Genomic DNA, 22,895 nt, shown 5'->3' on the forward strand with positions numbered 1-22,895 from the left:
GCAGTCTGTGTCCACCTTGATGGCTTGGAGGGACTCATCCACCGTTTTCCCAAACAGGTTGTTCCAGTCGAACGGCATGTCCAGCACCTTGGCTTGCAAATCCTGGTGGAAATCCGTCGCCTTGAGCCAACCTCGTCGTCTAAGGCAAACGCTGTTGCCTAGCTGGCGGAAACCGGTGTCGGCAATGTCCGTTGCCACCGTAATGGCGTGGTCCGACGCCACTTCGCCTTCTTGCAAGATCTCCAGGGCCTCGGCCCTCTTGTCATTCGGTAGGAAGTCCAACAGGGCTGCGATCTTGAACCATAACTCCCTGTTGTAGCGGGCCACGATCGCGAGGGCGTTGGCCGCCTTAATCGTTGTTGCCGCCGACGAGATAACTCGTCGTCCCATTGCGTCCAGCTTCATCCCTTCGCCGTCCGGCAGCGAAGTTGACGTTGAGACCGACACCCCCCCGCTTTCTTCTTGGCCGCCGCTGAGACGACCGAGTCCGGGGTAGTTTGTGCCCTAAGGCACAGAGGGGCCGCGTCGGTGACCCAGTACTTCTTCTCGTACCGATCCTTCTTGGCAGGCGTTGTAGAAGGGTGAGACCCTCATCCCAGTTGCCATACAGCAGAGGCACGGCGAGGACTGACTTCCTCCTGGCCTCGCGCCTTTGGTAAAGATAACCTTCCTTCTCCTCGGGGCAGAGCTGAAAAAGCTTGGATGCCCTGGCAATCATTGCGTGGAATGATCCAATCTCATCGGACAGGGAGGCCCGGGATGGTGATGGGAGCTCTGTCCCGTCGTCACCGCCGTCGTCGTCGGTACCCGTAGTGGCCGTGTCTGTTCCCGTGTCATCCCCAGGGACGGGGGACGTGGGTAAAGGCCGAGCAGGCTGTGAGGGCTGAGAAGGCGGGGTTGGGTGGATCCGTCTCCTCTTGTTTGGGGGGCTTCCCGCCGGGACCGGCTCTGGTTCCTCCGCCGGACCTGGTACCGGGTCCTCTGTCGGTGGTAAGGGCAAACTCGTCCTTATCTCTGAACATAAGGATTGTATCACCAACAAAATGGCCGCCGAGTTATCCTGCGGCTCTGGAAGCGACGGCTGACTAGGACCCTCGCCAGTGCCGCCGTCACTTTCATAGTCACCCTCGTCGGGATCCCTCCCGTGGGGACGGGCCTCCTCAACGTCCTCGTCGAGGCCCTCTAGGACTTCTGCCAACTCCTCCTCGGATGTTGTGTCCGTGTCCACAATGACCACCGGCCCCCCGCTCTTTTCCCACCGGGGTCTTCACAGGGGTCTTTTTGATAGGTCTGAAAGAGGCTTCCCTTCGCGAAGGCAGGGAGACTCTGGGCCCCGAGGTCGCCTCCACTGGTGTTGCCTCCACAGGCTGCGCCAGGGTCGCTGCGACTCCCTCGATAGAGTCCTTGGCCGGGTGAATCAATGCCTTTAACGCCTTAGCCGCGTTTGAGGCCTTCACCTTGGGGGGAGGGTCACCACCTCGCTTCCCCCTCGGCCGAATCCTTTGAAATCAACCAGGGTTCTCGGATTTCCTCTTCCCCGAACCAGAGCGTTGGCTCATGGTTGATGGTGCCGGGGAAGGCACGCCCTGCCTGGCAGCCGAAGAGCCTGACCGTTCGGCGCTCCCGGTGCCCACAGACTCACGGTGCTTTGCCTTCTGTTGGGCCCTCGTCGCCGGGGCGCCCTCACAGGACTTAGAAGAACGCTCAGACTTCTTCTCACCCGACGGACTCCTTCCTTCCAGCCAGTTGGACAGACGAAGGTGTCGGTCCCTGATGGTCCGTTCCGAAATGTTCCTGTAAAACGCACAGTCCTTTTCCACGTGCGTTTTGTCCTCATGAAGCCAGTAGAGACATTTTGAATGCTCTTCCTCCTCGAACACATTCTGTAGCTGGCATCCAGGGCAGACCCTGAATAGCTTTCCGGGCGTCGAGCTTCCTTTCTCCTGGGCCACGTTCGGGTAGGCTGCAGAAACTTCTGGAATCCTCCAAGAAGCGTAAATCGACAAAATCTTCACCCTTGAGGGACGTAGAAAAATCCGACACGGATCCCTCTTAATCAGATGTAGAGACAGTGGAGCTTGAGGCTCTATTTGACCGAAAAATGAGAAATTCTCTTTGAAAAAGCACGAAAACGCAGCAAAAGCTCGAGAGCTAAGCACGAGGACTCCCAACACAAGAGCGTGCGGTAACAATCTGAAGATGGCTGCCAAAGGCGGGGCTTAGGGAGAGGGCAGTCATTGGCTGGGGGCAGTATGACCCAGAGACCAGTGATTGGTTACTACTGAGAAAGACAGATCAGAAACTAAACTGAAACTGATTTTTTTCTCTACCGAGGATTCCCAGCCTGACGACGGGGAATATTCATGAGCATGTGAATCCATGCCAGACCCCATGCTGGAGAAGTAAAGTGTTGCCACAATGGTAAAATCATCACAGCGGGATGGGGCAGAAACAGTGGGCCAGATGGTGCTGGCCTTTTCTTTTTGGCTAGGTCTTTATCAACTGTCGGAACGGCCTCAGGCTTAGACCAAAGTTCAAGAATTGGTGATTCTATAGCTTGGTTAAAAGGCACTCAGGACTCTTTCTTTTGGGCCCTCATCGCGATTGTCTGAGCTTGTACTGCAACTTGGATTGACAGGGTGTTGATAACCCCAAGGTATCAGCCACCTTAGCAATAGGGTGCTGAAAAGACATCCAAGGCTTACCTGGATTGACAGAGGAAGCATGTCCAGTGCTGGATGTGTCTAGGCCACTTGCATCCAGAAGATCAGTAGCAAGGTCACCCAAATCAACTTCCACTTCATTGGGTTCCACTACAAGGGGCCCCTCATCATAAATGTCCTCCATTAGAGACATGAATGCACCCATAATGAGCAGATTATATTCTTTAGGAACTCTGGTGTAGCCAGCACCTGTAGCGCAGTAGAGGCTGGAGGACCGGTATCCAAAGACTGAGTGGCGCAACCGTGAGATGGGATCTTATCTTTGTTCGGAGTGAACAAGCCAAAGGGCGTATGGTTGTGCACACTGGTGGTGTCTCTGCCAGCTCATCCGAGTGCAGGGGACTCGGATGACGCCGGCAGGGCTGATGTTGAAGCATTACAACACCATAGCTTGAGGAAAGATTATGACCTGACGCACTCAGAGGGGCACTTTTAATCATCTGTATATGTCATCCAAGTTACACATCGCATAAGGGGTGACATACCTTGTCTGGTAAGGCCCGTCAGGTGAAAAAATGATAGCGCCACTGTAGGTGGAGGTGAAATTCTGTACGTGTGTATTCATATTTGTAGGCCATGTCTGGAATGAGTGTGTGTTCATACAGCCATCTGTGTGTCCACATATATTTAGGCTATGTCTGTGTGGCCTATGTACCAATATTCATGCATATTCTGCCACACATGCTTCTCTGGATTTGACCTTCTGCGAAGGCTGATACAATAGTTGTATTTTTGAGATCATAAAAAGTGAATCTTTTCGAAATGTCTGTTTGCAAGTTTACTAAATGTTCCATGGGTGTTTGGATGTAGCCAGACACCTTTTTGTACTTGCATAGATTAGGAATTATCTAGGTTTGTCATTTAAACTATATTACCTTTGCAGCACTATATCCATATTTATTTACACAACCTTTTACACGAGGCAAAAGTAACCTCTACCACTGCTAGATGTGTTTTGCTTCACCACTGTTCTGCAATAAACCTGCATGCTGTGAACTTTTTTTTCGTCCGTTCCATCTTTCCAGTTAATCGTGCACAGTGTCCTGGGGCAGAAGGACAAGCTGGGAGGCAAAGAGCAGAGGTTTGGCAGGGGAGCCTTGTAACTGTAACAAAGTGTTACATACAAGACAAACCTGCCTAATAGTTGATGGTGGGTGTGTCAGAGTGGATATTGATTTCTCTGGGGCTTTTAAGTGCGTCTCACACTATACAATGGTCTTCCTCCTTGAGGTAAGGGCAGCAATCCACTTGGAAATCCATCCCTCCTGTTCCTTGGTCGAGACCCCAAATTTGCTTTTCTTATTTTTGCCTTAATCCACCCTGCTCTCTGTGTCAAGGTGTCAGGCTCACCTTCCTTTGCTTTTGCTTGGCTGAAGGATTCTCCCTCGTTGCTGTACTCTCAGCTAAATATTAGGTTTTGTCTGCCACTTCCCTCCAAGCCTTGCCTCCGCCACCGCCTCTGCCTCTCCCGCTCTTCATGTAGCATTTTGCAGCTTGTTGATTACTTCCTTATTGTTTGGGGTTAATTTTCTCCCGACATTCCCCTACTTTCTTATACCGTCTGTTTTCAGTAGTTGCCCTTTTTTCTTCCTCCTTTTCAAAACTCCTCATCCTTCTCAGATGCCTCTTCTCCCCTTTTGGCCTCCCCGTTGATCACGCAATCATCGTGTGTCTCACTCTTTTCTTACCATGAGGGTAAATATCTCTCCCTGTTAATGGTGTTGCAACTTTGTTTCTTGTCACAACTTAAATCTTGTTTTCCTTCTACTCTAGCACTGTATGGATTATTCCTAGTTCTCTTCCCTTTCCCTTATTACCTTTGCCGTCTTGTCATTTCTTTAATTTGTCCCTCCTCCCTTTCCCCTTGTAGAAAAAAGGGACCTCACCCTCATCAGACTTCCACTATGCCCAACCACCGTATGTCCTCCACATTTTACTTTGTCATCTCGTCCTGCCCTATTCCCCCTGCCCTTTTCTCACTGCTTTTTTCTCGCTCTACTTCATTTGTGTTCCCTTTTCCATCGGGCTGCATGGTTCCACCTACCAGACTTCCTCGTTCTGTTACTTTTATCTCTGTAGTGCAGTCTCTGGCCTTTCAGTGTCCATGGACATTTGTATGCTCTTTATCTTTCTCACTTGACTCTCTTCACATTTCATATGTATTCCATTCCTCTGCCCAAGAATTACCCACCCTCTGGTAGGAAAGGGAAGGGTGGAGGGAGTCTGCACTGTGTACCCTTTCTGGTATTCTCAGTGTCGGCTATTTTCAACCATATGTTTGCTCTCGCTCCTTCCCCCATTTCAACCAGGTGTACGTTGGATGTAATTTTCTCTTCTCTCCTTCCGTGGACTAGCTCAGTTTCTTCCATCTGTTCACCAGCAATGTACTTTGGGTCGTGCGTTCACACTGGGGCCCTATCCTACTTCACTCCAGTGGCCGAATGGCAGGTTTCCGTGAACTTTCAGGTTTTAAGCATCCCTCCAAAGACTGATTCAGGTTAATGCAGTCCAACTCCCAGAAATTGGTCCCATAGATAGTTGGTCCCTCAACTCAGTGGCATGCCTCCATGCCACACGTCTATGCCAGCCTCACTGATCCACGGCTCAGCCGAACAGTAGAAAAGGATCAACCATTCGGCAAGGAGGTGGGAGCTTCAGCCCGCACTACTGCTTGGTCCCCCCCATCCACATGCTGCCAAATGTGAAAATCCAGGGCTCCACTATACCTGCTGTGCCCGCTTAGCCCACCCAACTCAACCAGCGCACCAATGAACCCCCATGCACCAAAATCCCAACACCACTAACAAGTTTCTACAACAGCGCACTGACCGCTAAGGAAGTGGGTGACATTTCTGTAGTTTGTTCCTCCAACCTTCCCTGACCTAATCTAGCAGACCCCCAAGCCCTCAACAATCTCCTCTACAAGTAGCCTGCTGTTTAGATATGTGACCTTGTCCCTTTGGGTTCAATCAGTGAGACCCACTGTGTGGCGTCCCTCATTCAAGATCCCTAGAAGCAGTGGGGCAGTGAGATGAGACAACAAAAGCATGCAAGTGTGTTGTGCAGAGTACAAAGCGATAGCCAGACAAAGCATTTCAATGTCTTTCTCCTTTATCTAAGGGAATGGTTTCTTACCTGTAACTCCTTTTCTCCAGCATTGGTGTCTTTCATGGATTCACATGCTTAGAATATTCCCAGTCGACAGACTGGGAACCCTCGGTACGCCTATAAAGCCGTTTCCCATAGGAAAAACGTTTGACACTTTTGTGTCCTATCTATGTCGTTTTGGGCCCGCGCACGCATTCCCACCAGGAGGTAGCGGTATAAATGCCCCGCCCCCGTGGCTCCCTCCAAAGCAGAATGGGGTGAAACCTAGATATACAAGACGACTGCATTCCGGGGAGGCCGGCGGGCGCATGTGAATCCATGAAAGGTACCAATGCTGGAGAAATGGAGTTACAGGTAAGAAACTATTCCCTTCTCCAGCATTGGATCTTTCATGGATTCACATGCTTAGAATAGAATGCACAGCAGTGATCCTGAAAAAGAGGTGGTGTGAACGGAATCCGGCACCCTCCTAAGCATATGTATAGCGAACCACGCTTACGTAGGATGCCAATTTAAAATACGCAACAGTACATGCACAGAGCAATACCTATATACACATATATAAATATATATATATACATCCTTCTATACATCCATATATACATGTCAAAATAAGCACAGACCCTTCTTGAAAAGGGCTTACCTTATTGAAACAGATGGCGCAAGACTGCTCTTCCCATTTGTATTTCGTCCGCATGCTGCCGTTCGAGGCAGTAGTGGCGGGTAAATGTGTGAGGCACTGACCATGCTGCCGCCTGGCAAATGTCCGTCAGCAGGATTCCTGCCCACAATGCCATCGACGACAAAGTTGCCCTTGTGGAATGAGCTCTCGGACGCCCTTGTAGCGGTTTTCCCGCTTTTGAATGACAGAAGGCAATCGTCGATGAGACCCATCGGGCCAGTCCCTGCTTTGAAATTGCTTTTCCTTTCGCCGAAGGACCATATGCAATGAAGAGTTGTTGCGTAGATCTAAGTTTCTGAGTCCGATGAAGGTAAAATTTTAAAGCTCTCTTGACATCCAAGGTATGTAGGACTTTTTCCGCAGCCGATGAGGGGGTCGAGAAAAAGGTGGGCAGGACAATGGATGAGTGCTTTTGATACGCCGTAGGAACTTTCGGAATGAAACGAGGATTCGTTGACAGAACCACTTTGTCCTTAAAAAACCTTAGGTACGGAGGGTCTATGACCAATGCTTGCAACTCCGAGATCCACCTAGCTGATGTTATAGCTATTAGAAATGCCACTTTCCATGACAAGAACTTAATCTACGATGTGGCCATTGGTTCAAAGGGTGGTTTCATTAACCCCGCTAGCACCATATTAAGGCTCCACGTTGGTGGAAAACGTTTAACCGGATGGAACGTCCGGAACAAACCCCTCATGAAGTGTTTCACCAACCTGTCACTAAACAAGGGAGACTACTTCCTTCTCCTCGTGAATCTAGAGTTGGCCGCCAGGTGTACCTTTATTGATGAAAAAGATAATCCGCTCTTCACTAGGTGTAGCAGATACAGCAGAAGCTGTTCCCGAGTGACCCTTAGAGGTTGCACTCCCGTCTGTCCTTGACACCACGTGCAGAACCTTCTCCACTTACACTTGTACGACTTGTTGGTGGAAGGGGCTTGCGCTGCTTGCAGGATCCTCCGACAGTCTGACGAAATGCTCAAGGCACCAAATTCCAAAAAGTCAGGAGCCAAGCTGTGAGATTGACACTGTCTGGATTGTGATGCCACACTGTTCCCTCGTCCCGGGACAGGAGATTGGGAACCTTCGGGAACGTTATTGGTTGATCCACTGACAGGTGAAGCAGGTCGGAAAACCACGGTTGCCTCGGCCAACACGGTGCCAATAGGATGACCAGCCACCTGTACCTGCGTATCCACTGCAGAGTTCTCCGTATTAGAGGGAACGGAGGGAAGGCGTAGAGGAACTTGTCCATCCACGGGAAGGAGAACGCTTCCCCCAGAGAGCCTTCCTGTGGCCACCTGCTGGAATACATTTCGCACTTCTTGTTCCTCTTCGTAGCGAAGAGATCCAGCGGAGGCCGTCCCCATTTCTCGAAGACCTTTGACAACTGAACGTTGTCTATCTCCCATTCGAGAATTTGGTCCATATTTCTGCTGAGTGAGTCCGCTTGCTCGTTCCGTACACCCGGAAGATGATGAGCTACGATGGATATATCGTGTTTCAGAGCCCAATGCCACACCTTCTGAGCCTCGTTGGAAAGGGTTCTGGATCGTGTGCCCCCTTGCTTCCACAAGTAAAACATCGCCGTCGTGTTGTCTGTCAATACTCTCACTATGGACCCTCTGAGGCAGGAACGACTTCAGGGCGAAGCGCACTGCTCTCAGTTCCAGAACTGAGATGTGAGACCAACGACCTTGCGTTTGTAGAGTGCCCATGTGTGCTCCCCAGCCTGTCAGGGACGTGTCTATCACTATGGCTAGCCGAAACTCCGGCTCCTGTAGGGATACCCCTCTGGATAGATTCTGGAAGCTCTGCCACCACTGAAGAGCTAGGAGGAGCTCGCCGTCGTCGACAGTCAGTTTGTCCGACCAGAGCTCTTGGGCCTGCGTCCACCGGTCCGCCAGAAACTCTTGAACCGGCCTCATGAACAGGCGGCAGTTGCCCACCAGAGGAATGCAGGACGCCATAGCGCCCAGAATTGACATATTTTCTCACTGACAGTCTGGTATTGATTTTCAGCTGACCTGCCAATCGATTGAGATTGGTGATTCCGTCGAGGGATGGCTTCACTTACCCGGACTGGGTCTCGAACTGTGCGCCTAGGAACACCAAGCTTCTCGACGGCGTTAACGAGGATTTCTCGAAGTTTACCGCAAACCCCAGCCGTTGTAAGAGGTGCATGGTGGCCTGCAAACTTGTGTGAGTCAACATAGGGGAGGACCCCCTCACCAACCAGTCGTCGAGATACGAGTATACATGATGGCCTTGCCTTAGCCAGGCCGCCACCGGGGCCAAACATTTCGTGAACGTTCTGCGACAGGATTTCAGCCCAAAAGGAAGTACTGTGAACTGGTAGTGAGTCCGCCCTACCACAAACCTTAGGAACTTTTTGTGTCGCCGACACATCGGTATGTGGAAGTATGTGTCCTGCAGGTCCAGAGACGCCAGAAAGTCCCCTTCTTGAACTGACCGGATCACGTCTTGGAGCGTGAGCATCTTGAATTTTAGGCTTTTCAACGTTTTGTTTAGATCGCGCAGGTCTAGAATGGGACGCCACTTTCCGTTTGGTTTTTTCACCACAAAGTATCGGGAATAAACCCCTTGACCCCTCTGTGACGACGGAACCAATTCTATAGCACCTTTTTGTAGCATAAGTGCTACTTCCTGCTGCAACACGCTCAGATGGGGTTGAGCTACAAACGCCGGTGGAATGTGCGAAGGGTTGCTTTTGAATTGCAGGTAATGTCCGTATCTTACAGTGTCCAACACCCACTGATCCGTTATTTGCTCCCCTTCGTCGATGTAGCACGATACTGTGCCTCCCAGAACGTTCCGATGCCAGTCATTGCTGGTCCTTGGTCCGCTTATCCCTCGTCGACGAGTAACCTGTTCTTTTCTTGGGGGCCTGGTAGTCCCGGCGTCGTTTTGCCGCTTGAGAAGCCTGTCTGTATCCCTGGGAGGGGTATGCTGGCCTACTGAAGGATCTGTCTCTCAACGCAGAGAATCTGGAATTTCCCCATGCTCCCCTGAAGGGACGAAAAGACCAGAAACTTCGACCACTTTGGAGGGCCCCCAAGGAACGCGCCGTGTCCGAGTCCTCTTTCATGCCCTTCAGGGCCTCGTCCACCTTCTCGCCTAACAGAAGGTCTCCCTCAAAAGGCATATCCAGCACCTTGTATTGCACCTCTGGTCGGAGGTTGGTGTATTTCAGCCAGGCCTTCCTTCAGAGAACCACACCGTTATTCACCTGCCTAAACCCCAATTCCACGAGGTCCACCGCGATGTTTATGGCATGATTGGAGGCCTCTTCACCTTCCCTGACCAGTAACATCGCCACCTTACGATGTTCTTTAGGAAGATGCTCCAGCATAGGAGCCAGTCGGTGCCACATCTCCCTGTCGTATCTAGCTACAATGGCCAGAGAATTGGCCGCTTTCTCTGTGGTAGCACCTACCGACAGCACTTTTTTGCCGCAAGCATCCTGTCTTTTGGTGTCACTTTCTGGGGGGGGCTCTTGCATTTGTGCTGGGCCCTCGCCTTTCTCGCCGCCGCTGCCGACACCACTGAGTCAGGAGTTGGTTGGGAGGAGAGACACTTTGGGGTAGCCTCTGGAGCCTTAAATTTGTTCTCCAGACGACCTTTTATCACCAGTTCCGAGAAAGGGTGGCGCATGGTCTGTAACCCCTCCTTCCACACATGATCCAGGATGGGTACTGAAAATACCGACCTTCTCCTCTTTCCCATGTGGTCGAAAAGAAAAACAGTCCTTTTTCTCCTCTTCCTGGGCCAGCCCGAATTCTGAACAAGCCTTAGCCATCATGGTGTGAAATTACCCAATGTTGTCCGGGGGAGACGGCTGAGCCGGGCTTCTCGGGGTTTCTAATTCTGCTTCAGACTCCCAGGTTGGATCCCTGCAGGGGGAAAGCGAGACATCCGATAAGGCTCTACTGTCTGAGTCCGAATCTATCAGCTCTCCTTCCTCATGGCGTGGAGCCGAGAGGTCTCCACGCGCTGGCAACCCCATGGGGGTTGACGGAGGTGGCCGACGAGACGGGCACGGGTCGTCGATGGCCGACCTAGCTGGAGTTGCTTGAGGTAGTCTCTTGTCAAGTGTCTTCAGCAACGTTTGCAATGTGGATAAGACCTCCAGCGACAAGAGTGACTGCGGATTGAGAAGAGGGGCAGACCCCGGAATGCTCCCGGAGGTCTGGTAATCCCTTGTAACCCGAAGTCTGCAGGGCCAGCTACGCTCACATCCTCATCTCCCGAGGACACAGACAAGGCCTCTTGCTGCAGTAGTGTCTCTGGCAAAACTGGGTCGTATACCTCTGGTCGCCAGGCCTCTTGCGGGATCTCCGTCGACAAAGCTACAGCTGGCCCCGTCGTCGACATCGTCGTTACTGTCTGCGGTCCAAGAACGGTTGAGACCAATTGTGTCAGTGGCAGAGAAGTGGGTGATGACTACCCTGCCATCGACGACGGTGGTGGTGGTCGTGCAGGTCCTTGAGGCGTTCCCGCCTTTTCTGAACTCGACCTACGCTTCTCCACATCTCGACTCGAGGTCGATCTATGATGATCGCCCGAGGAGGATTTGATTTTTCTTTTCTGTCTTTCTTCGTCGAAGATGAGGATGACGAGGCTTTCTTCGACAAAGACTCCTTAGAATGGCTTTCCGATGATTCCTTCTCCGCCGGTCGTAATTTCTTCACCGGGGGTTCCGACGATGTCGAGCGGCGCAGGGCCCCTGAAGATTTTGACACTGAGGCCATGCTGCGCGTGGAGCCCACCTCCGAAGGAGGGCATGCCCCCGCTCCATCGTTTAACCATGCCACAAGTCTTGGACTTCGATCTTTAAGAGTCTTCTGGGAGAAGCCCTTACATATGTTGCACTTGTCTGCCGAATGATGAGGGTGTAGACAATATATGAAATCCATATGTCCGTCCCCCTCGTACACCTTCAACCCGCACGTAGCGCACGGACGGAACAGCGCTTTCCCTGACATCAGGAGAAAACTCCAACAGCATAACCTAGACAAAATAGTAGACTACACAAGGTGCTCCCACTACTTTGGAGACGGTTGAAATCTGAAGGGAGCCGCGGGGGCGGGGCATTTATACCGCTATGTCCTAGTGGGGCATGCGTGCGCGGGCCCAAAACGACGTGGACAGGACACAAAAGTGTTGAAGGTTTTCCTATGGGAACGGCTTTATAAGCGTACCGAGGGTTCCCAGTCTGTTGACGGGGAATATTCTAAGCATGTGAATCCATGAAAGATCCAATGCTGGAAAAGTACTGGGATCCTTGCTGGCCCAAGCCAATAGGCTATTAGATGGTTGCATGTGAAAAAATACATTTTAAAGCAACTCTGATTTTTACATGTAATGTAGTGGGAATGCCTGAAAGCAGACTCATTAGTACAAAGAACATTTTACAGCACAACAGTCATTTCAAAAGCAGGTTTCAGTTTTCTTGAAATCATACCCGAATCTAGCAGCAATGTCATAAACTTGTTTTTCATGCTGAAGAACCTTCTCTCGGTCACCTTCAAAGACTAAAGTAGCTACGCACAACTGATTGGGATCAAATCCTTTAAACTGTGAAAGAAAAACAAGCATATTACAACATGAACAAATTCCCAATGCTGAGATAACAAATCTAAAGTAACATTTCCGGGACAAACTAAATACACCTGACCAAGAACTAATCCCAAAGGGGGCACAGACTGGCACACAGGCAGAAACTCACAGTAGTGTGCCAAAATTAAAAAATGCCAGCCCAAACGCTGGCTACCCAGATCCTGTACAGCGCGCCACTGCACTTGAGCTAGGTTATTGTTTTATTTTAAACAAAATAAAATTAACTTCCCAAATATTAAAAATATAGAACAAATTACTTTCATTAATGTTCTTTAATGGATGCAATCCATAATACTGCCGCAAATTCCTTAAATTTGAAATAGCTCCAGACACAGACAGGATCTAGAAGATTACATTGCATGTTCTGTGGTAAACCTGTAAAATACTTTCCCTACCACTTGTAAACCTCTGAATCCATCTTTACCTAATTTGACATGCTACTGAACCTGAGAGATCTGTTTGATCATGCCAAATTTCATAAGAATCCATGCACTCAATCAAAAGTTACAATAAGTTTCTTAAAAGCATTTTGTTCACTTTCTTATAATAGAGCTCTCTACAGGCAAAGCGAACGTTTAGAATCAGTTATATAAATTGGCCACATCACTGAGATTTTTGGCAGTCAAACTATTTAGTATGAAGTTGTCTATGCTTCTGCTAAGCTTAAGTTAGTAAGTAAAAACAAGGTTTATCTATAGTTTCGACACTTGTAAAATTCTCATAATATTTAATATTACGAAAAAGCAGAAGCGTACAAATAAGTTAAACTCTCAATGTTACAAGTAAACACATATGAATACTCCGAACAATGGCAAGGTGTATTATAAAGAATCAGAAGCATACAAATAAGCAGAAAACTAATGCAGAACAGAATAACTCCCACAGTGTGAACTATATGAATAAGTTAAACACTTGTAATTTTAAAAGGAGAAACATGTGAAAAAGCAGATCAATTATGTGTTATTTTACTAACAATGAGAAGCATATGAATAAGGTGAAAACGTATAATTGAGAACAAAAGAACTGTCATAGCGAATTACCAATGTGCATTATTACGAATTACCACAAGAATATCAATAAGCAAAACACTCCATGTGCAATATCAGTAGGCTGTGAAATGACATAAGTAATGTTCCTTAAATGGATTCTACTCCCACAGATTCCGCAACTTGATAGTTATCCAGCGTCAACGGCTGGGAAAATATTTCAACAGAGGGCATATGGCGTGCTCGATATTATCACTGTGCTATTCCTCGACAATGGACGTGACGTCTGGAGTTGTATAAAAGGATGCACTATAACCCCATACCCAAGTTTCCCACTTCTTCCCTGATCGCCCCCTCCCCCACTACCCCCCACGCCCCTCAGCTCAGCCTGTGAGAGGGGCATACAGTAATGGGGGAAAGGCATAGAACCGAACAACAACAGCAAAGAACCATTGCTCAGTTACTTTTTTCTTCGATATCTCAAACTTGAAACGCAACCATAAGATGTAGGGCAATCTTGTCAGTCAGCTGCTGCTGCTGCCGCCCAAAATGTAGCACTCTGCTGATGTCACCGCACACAAAAATTATTGCAGAATGGGATTAGGACCATGGGCTTCCAGGTGGGGTAGGCTGGGAGGGCGATGAGGAATCTGTGAGAAAAGAATTACAGAAAGAACATAACTGGTAAGTAATTTCTTCTTCAATGTACTGCAATCTCCCACAGATCCCTCATCTTGAGAGAATCCCAAAGAAGTATCCATGCTGGAGGATGGTTGGAAGTCACACCAAAAAGCTCTGGAGGACCGCCCTACCAAAGTGCACGTCCGCCCCATGGGCCAAGTCCAAGCTGTAATCATTGACAAACGTGGGAAGGGAAGATCACATTGCTGCGTGGCAAATGTCTAACTGGCACTACCTTCAGGAGGGTCGAGGAGGTCACAACATCTTTGGCCAAGTGGGCCCTAAGCCCTGCTGGGAACCTCCTTACTGGCGGTCTGGTAGAATTCAGATGCACAGCACTATCTAGCGAGAGATAGTTTGCTTAGTAACTGCTCGTCCCAACCTGGATTGTGAAAATGCAACAATCAATTGGTCATCCCTTCTGAAGGAGCCTGTGCGAGCCAGGTAAAAACTCAGTGTCCTCTTGGGATCCAAACTGTAGAGCCTCTCATCATCCTTTGAAGGATCGGTTACAGGGTAAAACACTGGTAGGTCGATTCTCTGGCCCAGATGAAATTCTGATACCACTTTTGGCAAAAACTTAGGGCACACTTTTAGGGAGACTTTCTTTAAAGAACTTTGTGAAAGGGGCTTTATTTACCTTTAATGTGATTAGTTCATTATGAACTTTACACATACATTTATCATAGTACATATTCATTGAATAAAAAATTCATATGCAATTACTGTCTTTACTAGAGAGTGTTTACTGACCTCTCTAGCGTACATGATAACAATTCAAAAAAGCAGTCTTCAATCTGAAGAGTCTGATGGGAGCTGAATGCAAAGTCTCAAACTGAGCTGCCATGAGGAAGGTGAGAACCAAGTTTAGATCCCAATCAGGGACCACAAAAGGCGAAGGACGGAAGAGTTCGCTAGGCCCTTTAAAAACTGGACCACCACTGGAATGATAAAGAAGGAACCTTGTTCTGGTGTCATTTAAAAAAGGAAAAGATGCCAGATACCCATTCACCGTGCCCACTTGCAGACCTGACTTGTCTAGGGCAAAGAAAAATCACTGGGGCGGTGGGACACACACAAACCTTCTCCATCTTCATGCATACATGGACCTAGTGGATGGTCTACGTGCAGCCAACAGCCCCTCAAGTACCATTTCATCCAAGTCCCTCCCTGTACCGCAGCCTCTCAAAACCCAAGCATGCAGGCTGAGAGGATCGGGTTCAGATGAAGCACATTGCCTCCTGATTGTGACAAGCGATCCAGACTCAGAGGAAGCCAAAGACGTAGGTAGACGGCTAGTTCCAGGAGATTCGGATATCACGTCCTCCTCGCCCAGTCTGGGGCGATCAGGAGTAGGTGAGCCCTGAATATCTGCTACCTCCTGAGAACCGAAGGGATGACTGGTATAAGCAGGAATGCATAATAATGGAGGTAAAAGAAGCACTCCACTAAAAATACATCCCCTATTTCTCCACCCTTCCCTCCACACCTCTCCCCCTGGGGAATTTTCCTCAAACAGAACAGCTTGCACTTCGTGTTGTCCACCGTCACAAACCGGTCTACCGTTGGGGTGCCCCACCAGGTAAAGATCTCCATAATGACCTCCGGACATAGCTCCCACTCGTGGGAGACCGAGCTCTGCCTGCTTAATAAGCTGCGGAGGCGGAGATGTTGTTCTCTAGCATCCAGACTCATAGCTGCATGGCCTCCCTGCACAGGGGCAATGATCTCACACCTTGTTACTTGTTGAGGTGCATGGTCACTGTATTGTCCGTTAACACCAGGATGTGCTTCCTCTACAGATAAGGCACAAAAGCCGTCAGCCAGTCTGAATGCTTTCAGCTCTGGCAGATTGTTGTGGTAAGCTTTCTCCATCCCAGACCAAAGATTGCAGATCTGGAGAGACCCGCAATGAGCGCCTCGCCCCTTCAGCGAGGCATCCATGACAACCTGCTCATACGGTCATGGCGCCCAGAAAGGTTCTCCCGCAAACACGTTCGTTCACATGCTCCACCAGGTTAGGTTATTTGCCACAGACCTTGACACCTGGAGCACATTCGACATATCGCTGAAGTACTGCAACCACTGGCTCCTGAGAAGCCACTGAAGGGGATCTCATCCAAAGTCTCGCCAGTGGAACCGGAAAAATACAGGATGCCATGACACCCTGCAAGTGCAGGAAAGCGGATGCCAGGAGACTGCTGGATTTCTGGAACAGACGGACCATGTGTTCCACGTTGGTCACTCCCTTCGGGAGGAAAAGCCTTCCCTTCCTGGGTGTACAAGACTGCTGAGAAGAACTGGAGCTTTTGCACTGGTGAGGTCTGCAATTTCTTTAAGTTTAGGGAGAAACCCAAGTCATTGTGTAGTAAACTGGTGTCCTCCAGATGGTTTGAAATCTGTCTGGGGACCATGCTCGGATCAGCCAATCATCCAAGTACAGAAACAAAAAAAAGCCGGTTCTCCTGAGGTGGGCCGCTTCTACTGCCATCAGCTTGTTAAAGACACCAGGGGCACATGTTAAGACAAAAGGGAGCACTTTTAATTTGTAATGCACGTCCAGATGACAAACATTGGGAACCGCCTGTTCTTCCTTTGGATAGGCATGTGTAAATATGCATCCTGAAGGTCCAGTGACACCAGCTAAGTGTGAGGGGTCCTAAATGTGAGCCGGGCAACTGGATAGAAGTTTTTCACATTTAGCCATGTTATCAATTTATTTGGGATTAATAAACGCCTCAATTCCCTAACGTAACTAGGATTTCCTTATCTATGAAATCAAAACTAAAGGAAAAACGCTAACATAAAATGGTATCTGCCCCTCATACTTACACATACAATAAAACAGAGGTAACATATGGCCGTTCAAATTCAACAAAACAATAGTTCGGTTCACACAAAGTTTCTTATACCAATATCCTTATAACCAGGGTCGGTTCTACCTTGTCTAGGTTTAAAACAGGATCTTTCAACCCAAAATTCAATTCAGTGAAGTTCTTGTCAATAATCCAGTTCTGTGTCAAAAGCAAATACAAACATTCTTCAATAATCCAGTTCTGTTGGGGCGTTGCCTGGAGCGCCAGCGATGAGGCAGCTCCTTTGATGGCCTCCGCGGCGAAGCCCTAAGTCTGCCCGTTTCCAGCCGGGTTCGTTATACGAGATGGCGAGCCTTCAGCTGCTGAGGTCCCGGGCTACATATGACAGCGTTTTGAGTGCATAATGCTCTCGCCAACTGTGAAAACGCGACAGGGAGCCTGGACGCCCGCACCCGTAATACGGCCCAAAATGGCGGCCGCATCTCCGCGACTCATCCCAAGCTGGCGGCTGGGACTCATCAGCCCCTAAGCCGCATCTGATAGCAGGGACCATGTATGAGGCCTGCACCACCCGACATCCTGCAGCTGGACGCCCCCTGTGCTTGATCCTTGACGCTGCAAGGCCCGCTGCTGGAGCCTCGGGTCCGCGACACCATCCTGTTGGGCCTTGACATCTTGCCCCCCCCGGGCCTGCTGGGAGGCGCCTGCCCGAATCTGGGGCCGCGCTGGGGGGCGGCCCTGCCTGGGAGGCAGGGGCCCGAATTCCATCACCCCTGCTCCGGCGACTTCCTGCCTGTTGCTGCACCACCAGTGGCTGCGGCCTCGAGGGCCTTGGACTGATCTTGGAGCCGGAGGCTCACTCACCGCCCGCCTCCAGCGGCGGACCCGCTGGTGTCCCTGTTATATCTACAGGTCCCTTGTGGGGGCTTTTCCCCTGCCCTACACCAGCGCCCTCTTCGATTCCTTGGGTGCCCCTGCCCATCTTCTGCCTGCTGCTCCCGGGGGAGAGGCCCTGCCTCCCCCGGCTACCATCAGAGGCCCTCCAGCTACAGCGTGACCCCAGCTCGTGTGGGGGCCACGCACATCGCCCAGGTGAGATTGGCGGCCCCTCAGCATAAGGGGTAGACCCTGCTACCTGCTCCCAGCCTCTCCCGGGGTCGATCTGGGGCCCACCGCAACACCCCCCTTGGGAGCCTACTATTCCTCCCTGACCCCACTTGGTCAAAGGACCCTCGATCCCACTAGCCCTGCCCCATACGGAGTGTGTCACCCTTTGACTTCCTGGGGCGCCCCTGCACACGTCTCCTTGCCACCGGCTGGGGGTGTCGGTCCCCGCCGCCATCTTCCTAGGCGGCCACCCATCTTGCTGGACTGCTCAGCCACAATGAACTGTGCCGCTTCGTGAGAATCTGGAAGCTTATCCTGTCTGCTCCACCGCCTGGGACACCCTGGCCCTACCCATCCCACACATCTATTTGGCCACCTTCTTCTGCCTTCCGTAGAATGTGGACACGAGACTCACCCTTGGGCGACGTCCCCTCGCCTCAGAGCCATGGCCAAAGCACTAAAGCTCCCTAAATCGACCAACATCTCTACCATGCTGCAAGCCTCGGAGAGGGGTAAGAAAGCAGACCCCCCCCAAACTTACTCCCCAGAAGCAGGCCGACGGCAGGGGGGGGCTTGCGACCAAGGAGGATCTCCAAGCCTTCATGAGCGATATTAAATCGGAATTTATAGCCTGCATGACGGAACTCACTGCCAAATTGGAACAGACAGAACAAAGAGTCGCCGGCATAGAACAGAGGGTTGGGGAGGTCGAGGACCTAACCACAGACCACTCCACCTCGCTAATGGAAAATCAACGTGCTGTCCAGTCGCTAGTGGCGAGAACCGAAATCCTTCAATATAAGCAGGAGGACATGGAAAACCGCTCTCGCTGCAACAAGCTGCGCCTCGGCGGGGTGCCCGCTTCAATCTCCGATCGGGAGCTCCCTGAATACGTCAGCACCTTCTTTCAGTCTCTCCTGCCAGACTTGGATGAGACCCATTCCTGCTGGATCAGACCCACAGGTTGCGCCCTCGCCAGGGTACCGGCACAGACGCCCCCCCCGGATGTGATCACTAGGGTCCACTTCTACACCACCAAGGAGGCCATAGCAGCTATTGGCCATTCAAAGGACGAGCTCTCATTCCAGGGAATCCCGATACAGATCTTCCAAGACCTCTCCCCGCTGACTCTTCAGAAGCGCAGGATGCTCCAGCCTTTATCACTTTTTCTCCGGGATCAGCAGATCCGTTATCGATGGCTTTTTCCTACTGCTCTACAGTTCTTGTACAAGGGCACCCCGCGCACCATCAGCCACCTTGACGATGCAGCGTCAATCCTTCGTTCGGACTCCCCTGGGTCCTCAGACCCCTCCGCTCCGAGCCGAACAAGCCCGGCTTTAGACACAACCTCCCCAAAACCGAAACTGACCCCATGGTCAAGGGTGCAGAGGAACCGAAACCTAAATAAAGCGCTATAATGCCTGCACCAGACACATGGTACTGGAAACACCTGAAGCTTTTACATCTCGCCGCGGACCCCATGCGGTCCATAACCCCCTACAAGGCGGATGCCACCACTCTACCCTTGGAGAAACCTTCAACCATGTTGGCGCTGTTGGATGACAGCCTTGGCGCCTAGGGGCCATGTCAATAGTTCTAAAACGACCCCCCTGACCGCAATTTGGACCTCTCGCTGGAGGTCATTCGTGAATGTGAATTCCTCCCGTCGGAGACCAGTTAAAAAACCCTCAACCACAGGCGACCCCGAAACAATTAGCTCTCACGTCCATGGCTGACCTAACTCCCCCACGACACCCCTCCCCCCAGCAAGTGGATCTTCCGGACCAACCTTCGCATCTGAAACTTAAGTTCACCACCTTGAACGTTAGGGGCCTGATCCCCCCCTCACCCCCCCGAAAAGGAAATCAATTCTACAGAGGCTACAAGACGACGGGACGTCGATTGCCTTCTTGCAAGAGACACATTTGATTATGGTGGACTTTCCTCGCTTACGAAGCAGATTCTTTCCGCTACAATTCCTTGCCTCTAACGGAACTAAGAAGGGTGGCACCGCTATTTTATTCGTGAAAGACCTGAAGCCCCAGATCCTTGACTCAAGACGATGCCAGGAGGGTCGCTTCATTGCAATCAAATGCACCATACATGGCCAGCTCTATACCCTCATCTCGGTGTACGCTCCGAACGAACAGGAGGGCTTCTACCAGGACCTAGAGGACTTCCTCCTCCCATTCATTGAGGGGCATGTCGTCATGGGAGGAGACTTTAATGGGGCCCCGGACCCCCTCAAGGACAGATCCCACCCCCCCCCCCCGACACCCAGAGACCTGAAGTTGGCCACTGGCCTGCTCCACCTATTTCGCACGCTGAACATTGTAGACTCTTGGAGGGTACTGTCCCCGGATCAAAGGGACTTAACGTTTTACTCATATGTGCATCGTACTTTCTCTAGAATTGACCGGATCTTGATCCCCCCACAGATCCAGACTTTCATTGATGATGTGGTAATTGGCCCCCGGATCCTCTCGGATCATGCCCCAGTTACATTGGCCTTGCGGTCAAATGACCCAGAGCCCCCTCCACGTTGCCGGTGGTGCTTATATGACCCTATTCTGGGGGACATGGCTGTGAGACTCAATCGCCAGCTCCATCAAGATTTTTTTCGCTGAAAACCGGGACGAGGACACTTCCCTGGCCAACACCTGGGATGCCATGAAAGCGGTCCTTAGAGGAGAGCTGATCGCCCAAGGTGCCACATTCCACAAAAGAAAGCAGGTGACTTGAGCCGTCCTGGAGGCTGAGGTCCGTGAAGCTGAGGCTACTCACAAAAGGAATGGCTGGGCCTCCAAATCTTACAGGATCCTACAAATGGCTAGGAAAAAGCTGGAAGCTCACTACGCTGAGGCTACAGCGAATCTGCCAAACAGAACCAAGCAATGGTACTACGCCCACAACAATAAGGCCAACAAACTTAGGGTTAACAAACTGGCAAAGGTGAAGAGTAGGAATGCCATCCTGGGCCTCCTTGATCCGCAGGGGATAAGCCACTACGCGGACCATGAGAAAGTGCGCTTGGCAACTGCCCACCACCTGGAAATAATGACAGCGGCCCCGAAGGATCCGACGAAGCAACGTTAATACAATCGAGAGGCAGCCCTCCCGCACCTGACCCTGGCGGCCAGGGAACACCTTGAAGCGCCGATTACGACCGAGGAGGTGGAGGCAGCCATTAAGAGCCTAAAATCTAGAGCCCCGGGCCCGGAGGGATTCTCCACCCGCTTCTGCAAAATCTTCCGTCCCCAATTAGTGGCCCCCGCTGGCCCGCCTCTACAACTCATTCGTGGCCACGGGAACGGTCACCCCAACAATGGAAGAATCTATCACAGTCCTTATCCCCAAGCCTTGGAAGGACCCCCACGACATTAGCTCGTATAGACCCATTGCCTTGCTGAATCTGGATGCCAATATATATTCCAAGATCCTGGCCAATCGTCTAGCACCTATCCTCCCGAAGATCATAGACCGGGATCAAACCGGCTTTATAAACCATAGGTCGACGAAAGACAACATCCACAGGGCTCTGGACCCAATTGAGATCGCCACCCGGGACTCCCAACAACTAGCTCTACTGGCGCTGGACGCAACCAAAGCGTTCGACAAGGTGGACTGGTCTTATCTGCTCCTCACTCTAGAGGCCTTTAGCTTTGGCCCGACCTTCCAGAAAATGACCATTGCGAACTACCAGGCCCCTAGGATTATGCTGAGAATCGGCAGCTGCTTATCGAACTATCTCCCTCACGTGCGGAACGAGACAGGGATGTCCTCTGTCCCCCTTGCTCTTTGCTTTGGCCATGGAGCCGTTGGCTCAACGAGTCTGGAAAAAACCCCGAATCAGTGGCCCGAGTACTGGCTCTGTGCAACATAAAGTGGCCCTCTATGCGGATGATGTTCTGCTCACCATTACAAAGCCCCACCAACCATGATTAGAAACGCTAGACTCAGCCATCGCACTAATCATGATGTAAAACTCACCAGAATGCTCACTAATCATGCTAGGAACCTCACGCAGCCCACCTCACTTACTGACCCTCCACCAAGTACCAATCTTGCAACACCCTACCCGCCACCACACATGAAAGTCAATCTTCCACTGACACCCATCAAGGGAGCTCTCATCAACGCACGCTTATTGGTAGCCCACGCTACTGATGTCGCCGACATTATCTACACCAACCACCTAGACTTTATCGCCATCACAGAGACATGGCTCCACCCAGCAGCCGGCCCCTCTATAGCTCTAGCCACCCCGGATAACTACACCATCATCCGAGCTGACAGAAAAAATGGATTAGGTGGAGGAATAGCAATTATTGCGAAATCTACCCTAAACATCAGAGAAGTTACTAGCACAACCCTACCTTCAGCCGAACTCTTATCCGTCAAACTCCCATTATCTGACACCCAAACCATCCTTCTCCACATTATTTACAGACCTCCAGGACCCCCTCTACCTTTAAAGAAGATATCTCTCTCTTACTCACTACCAACCTGAAACCTAAATCACAAATCATCATTCTGGGTGACTTCAACCTGGGACTTAATGACCCCAATGACAATCAGGCCACCTCCCTTAATGACCCCATTACTCATCTAGGCCTCACCCAACACATTAACAAATCTACACATACAAAAGGAAGATCCTTGGACTGGCTTGCAGACGCCAACTGTAACCTCTCATTGACCGACATCACTCCTTGTGCTTGGACTGACCATCACCTTATTACCTTCTTTCTACCCAGATCTATACCATCTACCACACTACCCACTAGGTTACCTCAAATAATCTCCAGAAATAACCGCATCACCACAATAGAGAACCTTAGACCTCTTATTGTGCCTATCAGTAAAGCTAATCTACCTACGCAAAATGACAACCCATCAGCCATTGTAGACCTATACAACAATACCCTAGAATTAGCTCTCAACCAGATAGCTCCCCTTAAACAACGAAAAGCCAAACCCATTGCCCACTCCAACAAATGGTTATCAGCAGAATTAAAGGCTCTCCGCAATATCAAAAGAACTGCAGAATCTAGCTGGAGAAAAGCCCCTTCTCTCTCCACTAAAGATAAGTTCGCCTCAGCAGCCTCCACCTACAAATCTGCCATCTTAAATGCAAAAAAAGAGATCTA

At 50.5% G+C, this 22,895-nt stretch overlaps 1 protein-coding gene across 1 annotated transcript in view; it reads right to left on the bottom strand.

The window, feature by feature from the left end:
• The window catches only part of AGPS (alkylglycerone phosphate synthase), a 1,795,747-nt gene that overhangs the window by 691,180 nt on the left and 1,081,672 nt on the right, over positions 1-22,895 (bottom strand). Inside the window, exon 14 of the mRNA XM_069616114.1 lies at positions 12,001-12,113. Within this exon, the coding sequence (XP_069472215.1) occupies positions 12,001-12,113 (113 nt within the window). The remainder of the gene's footprint in view (positions 1-12,000; positions 12,114-22,895) is intronic.

Source organism: Ambystoma mexicanum, chromosome 9 (genome assembly GCF_040938575.1).
Source record: "Ambystoma mexicanum isolate Mex_15411 chromosome 9, UKY_AmexF1_1, whole genome shotgun sequence".
Taxonomy (NCBI): domain Eukaryota; kingdom Metazoa; phylum Chordata; class Amphibia; order Caudata; family Ambystomatidae; genus Ambystoma; species Ambystoma mexicanum.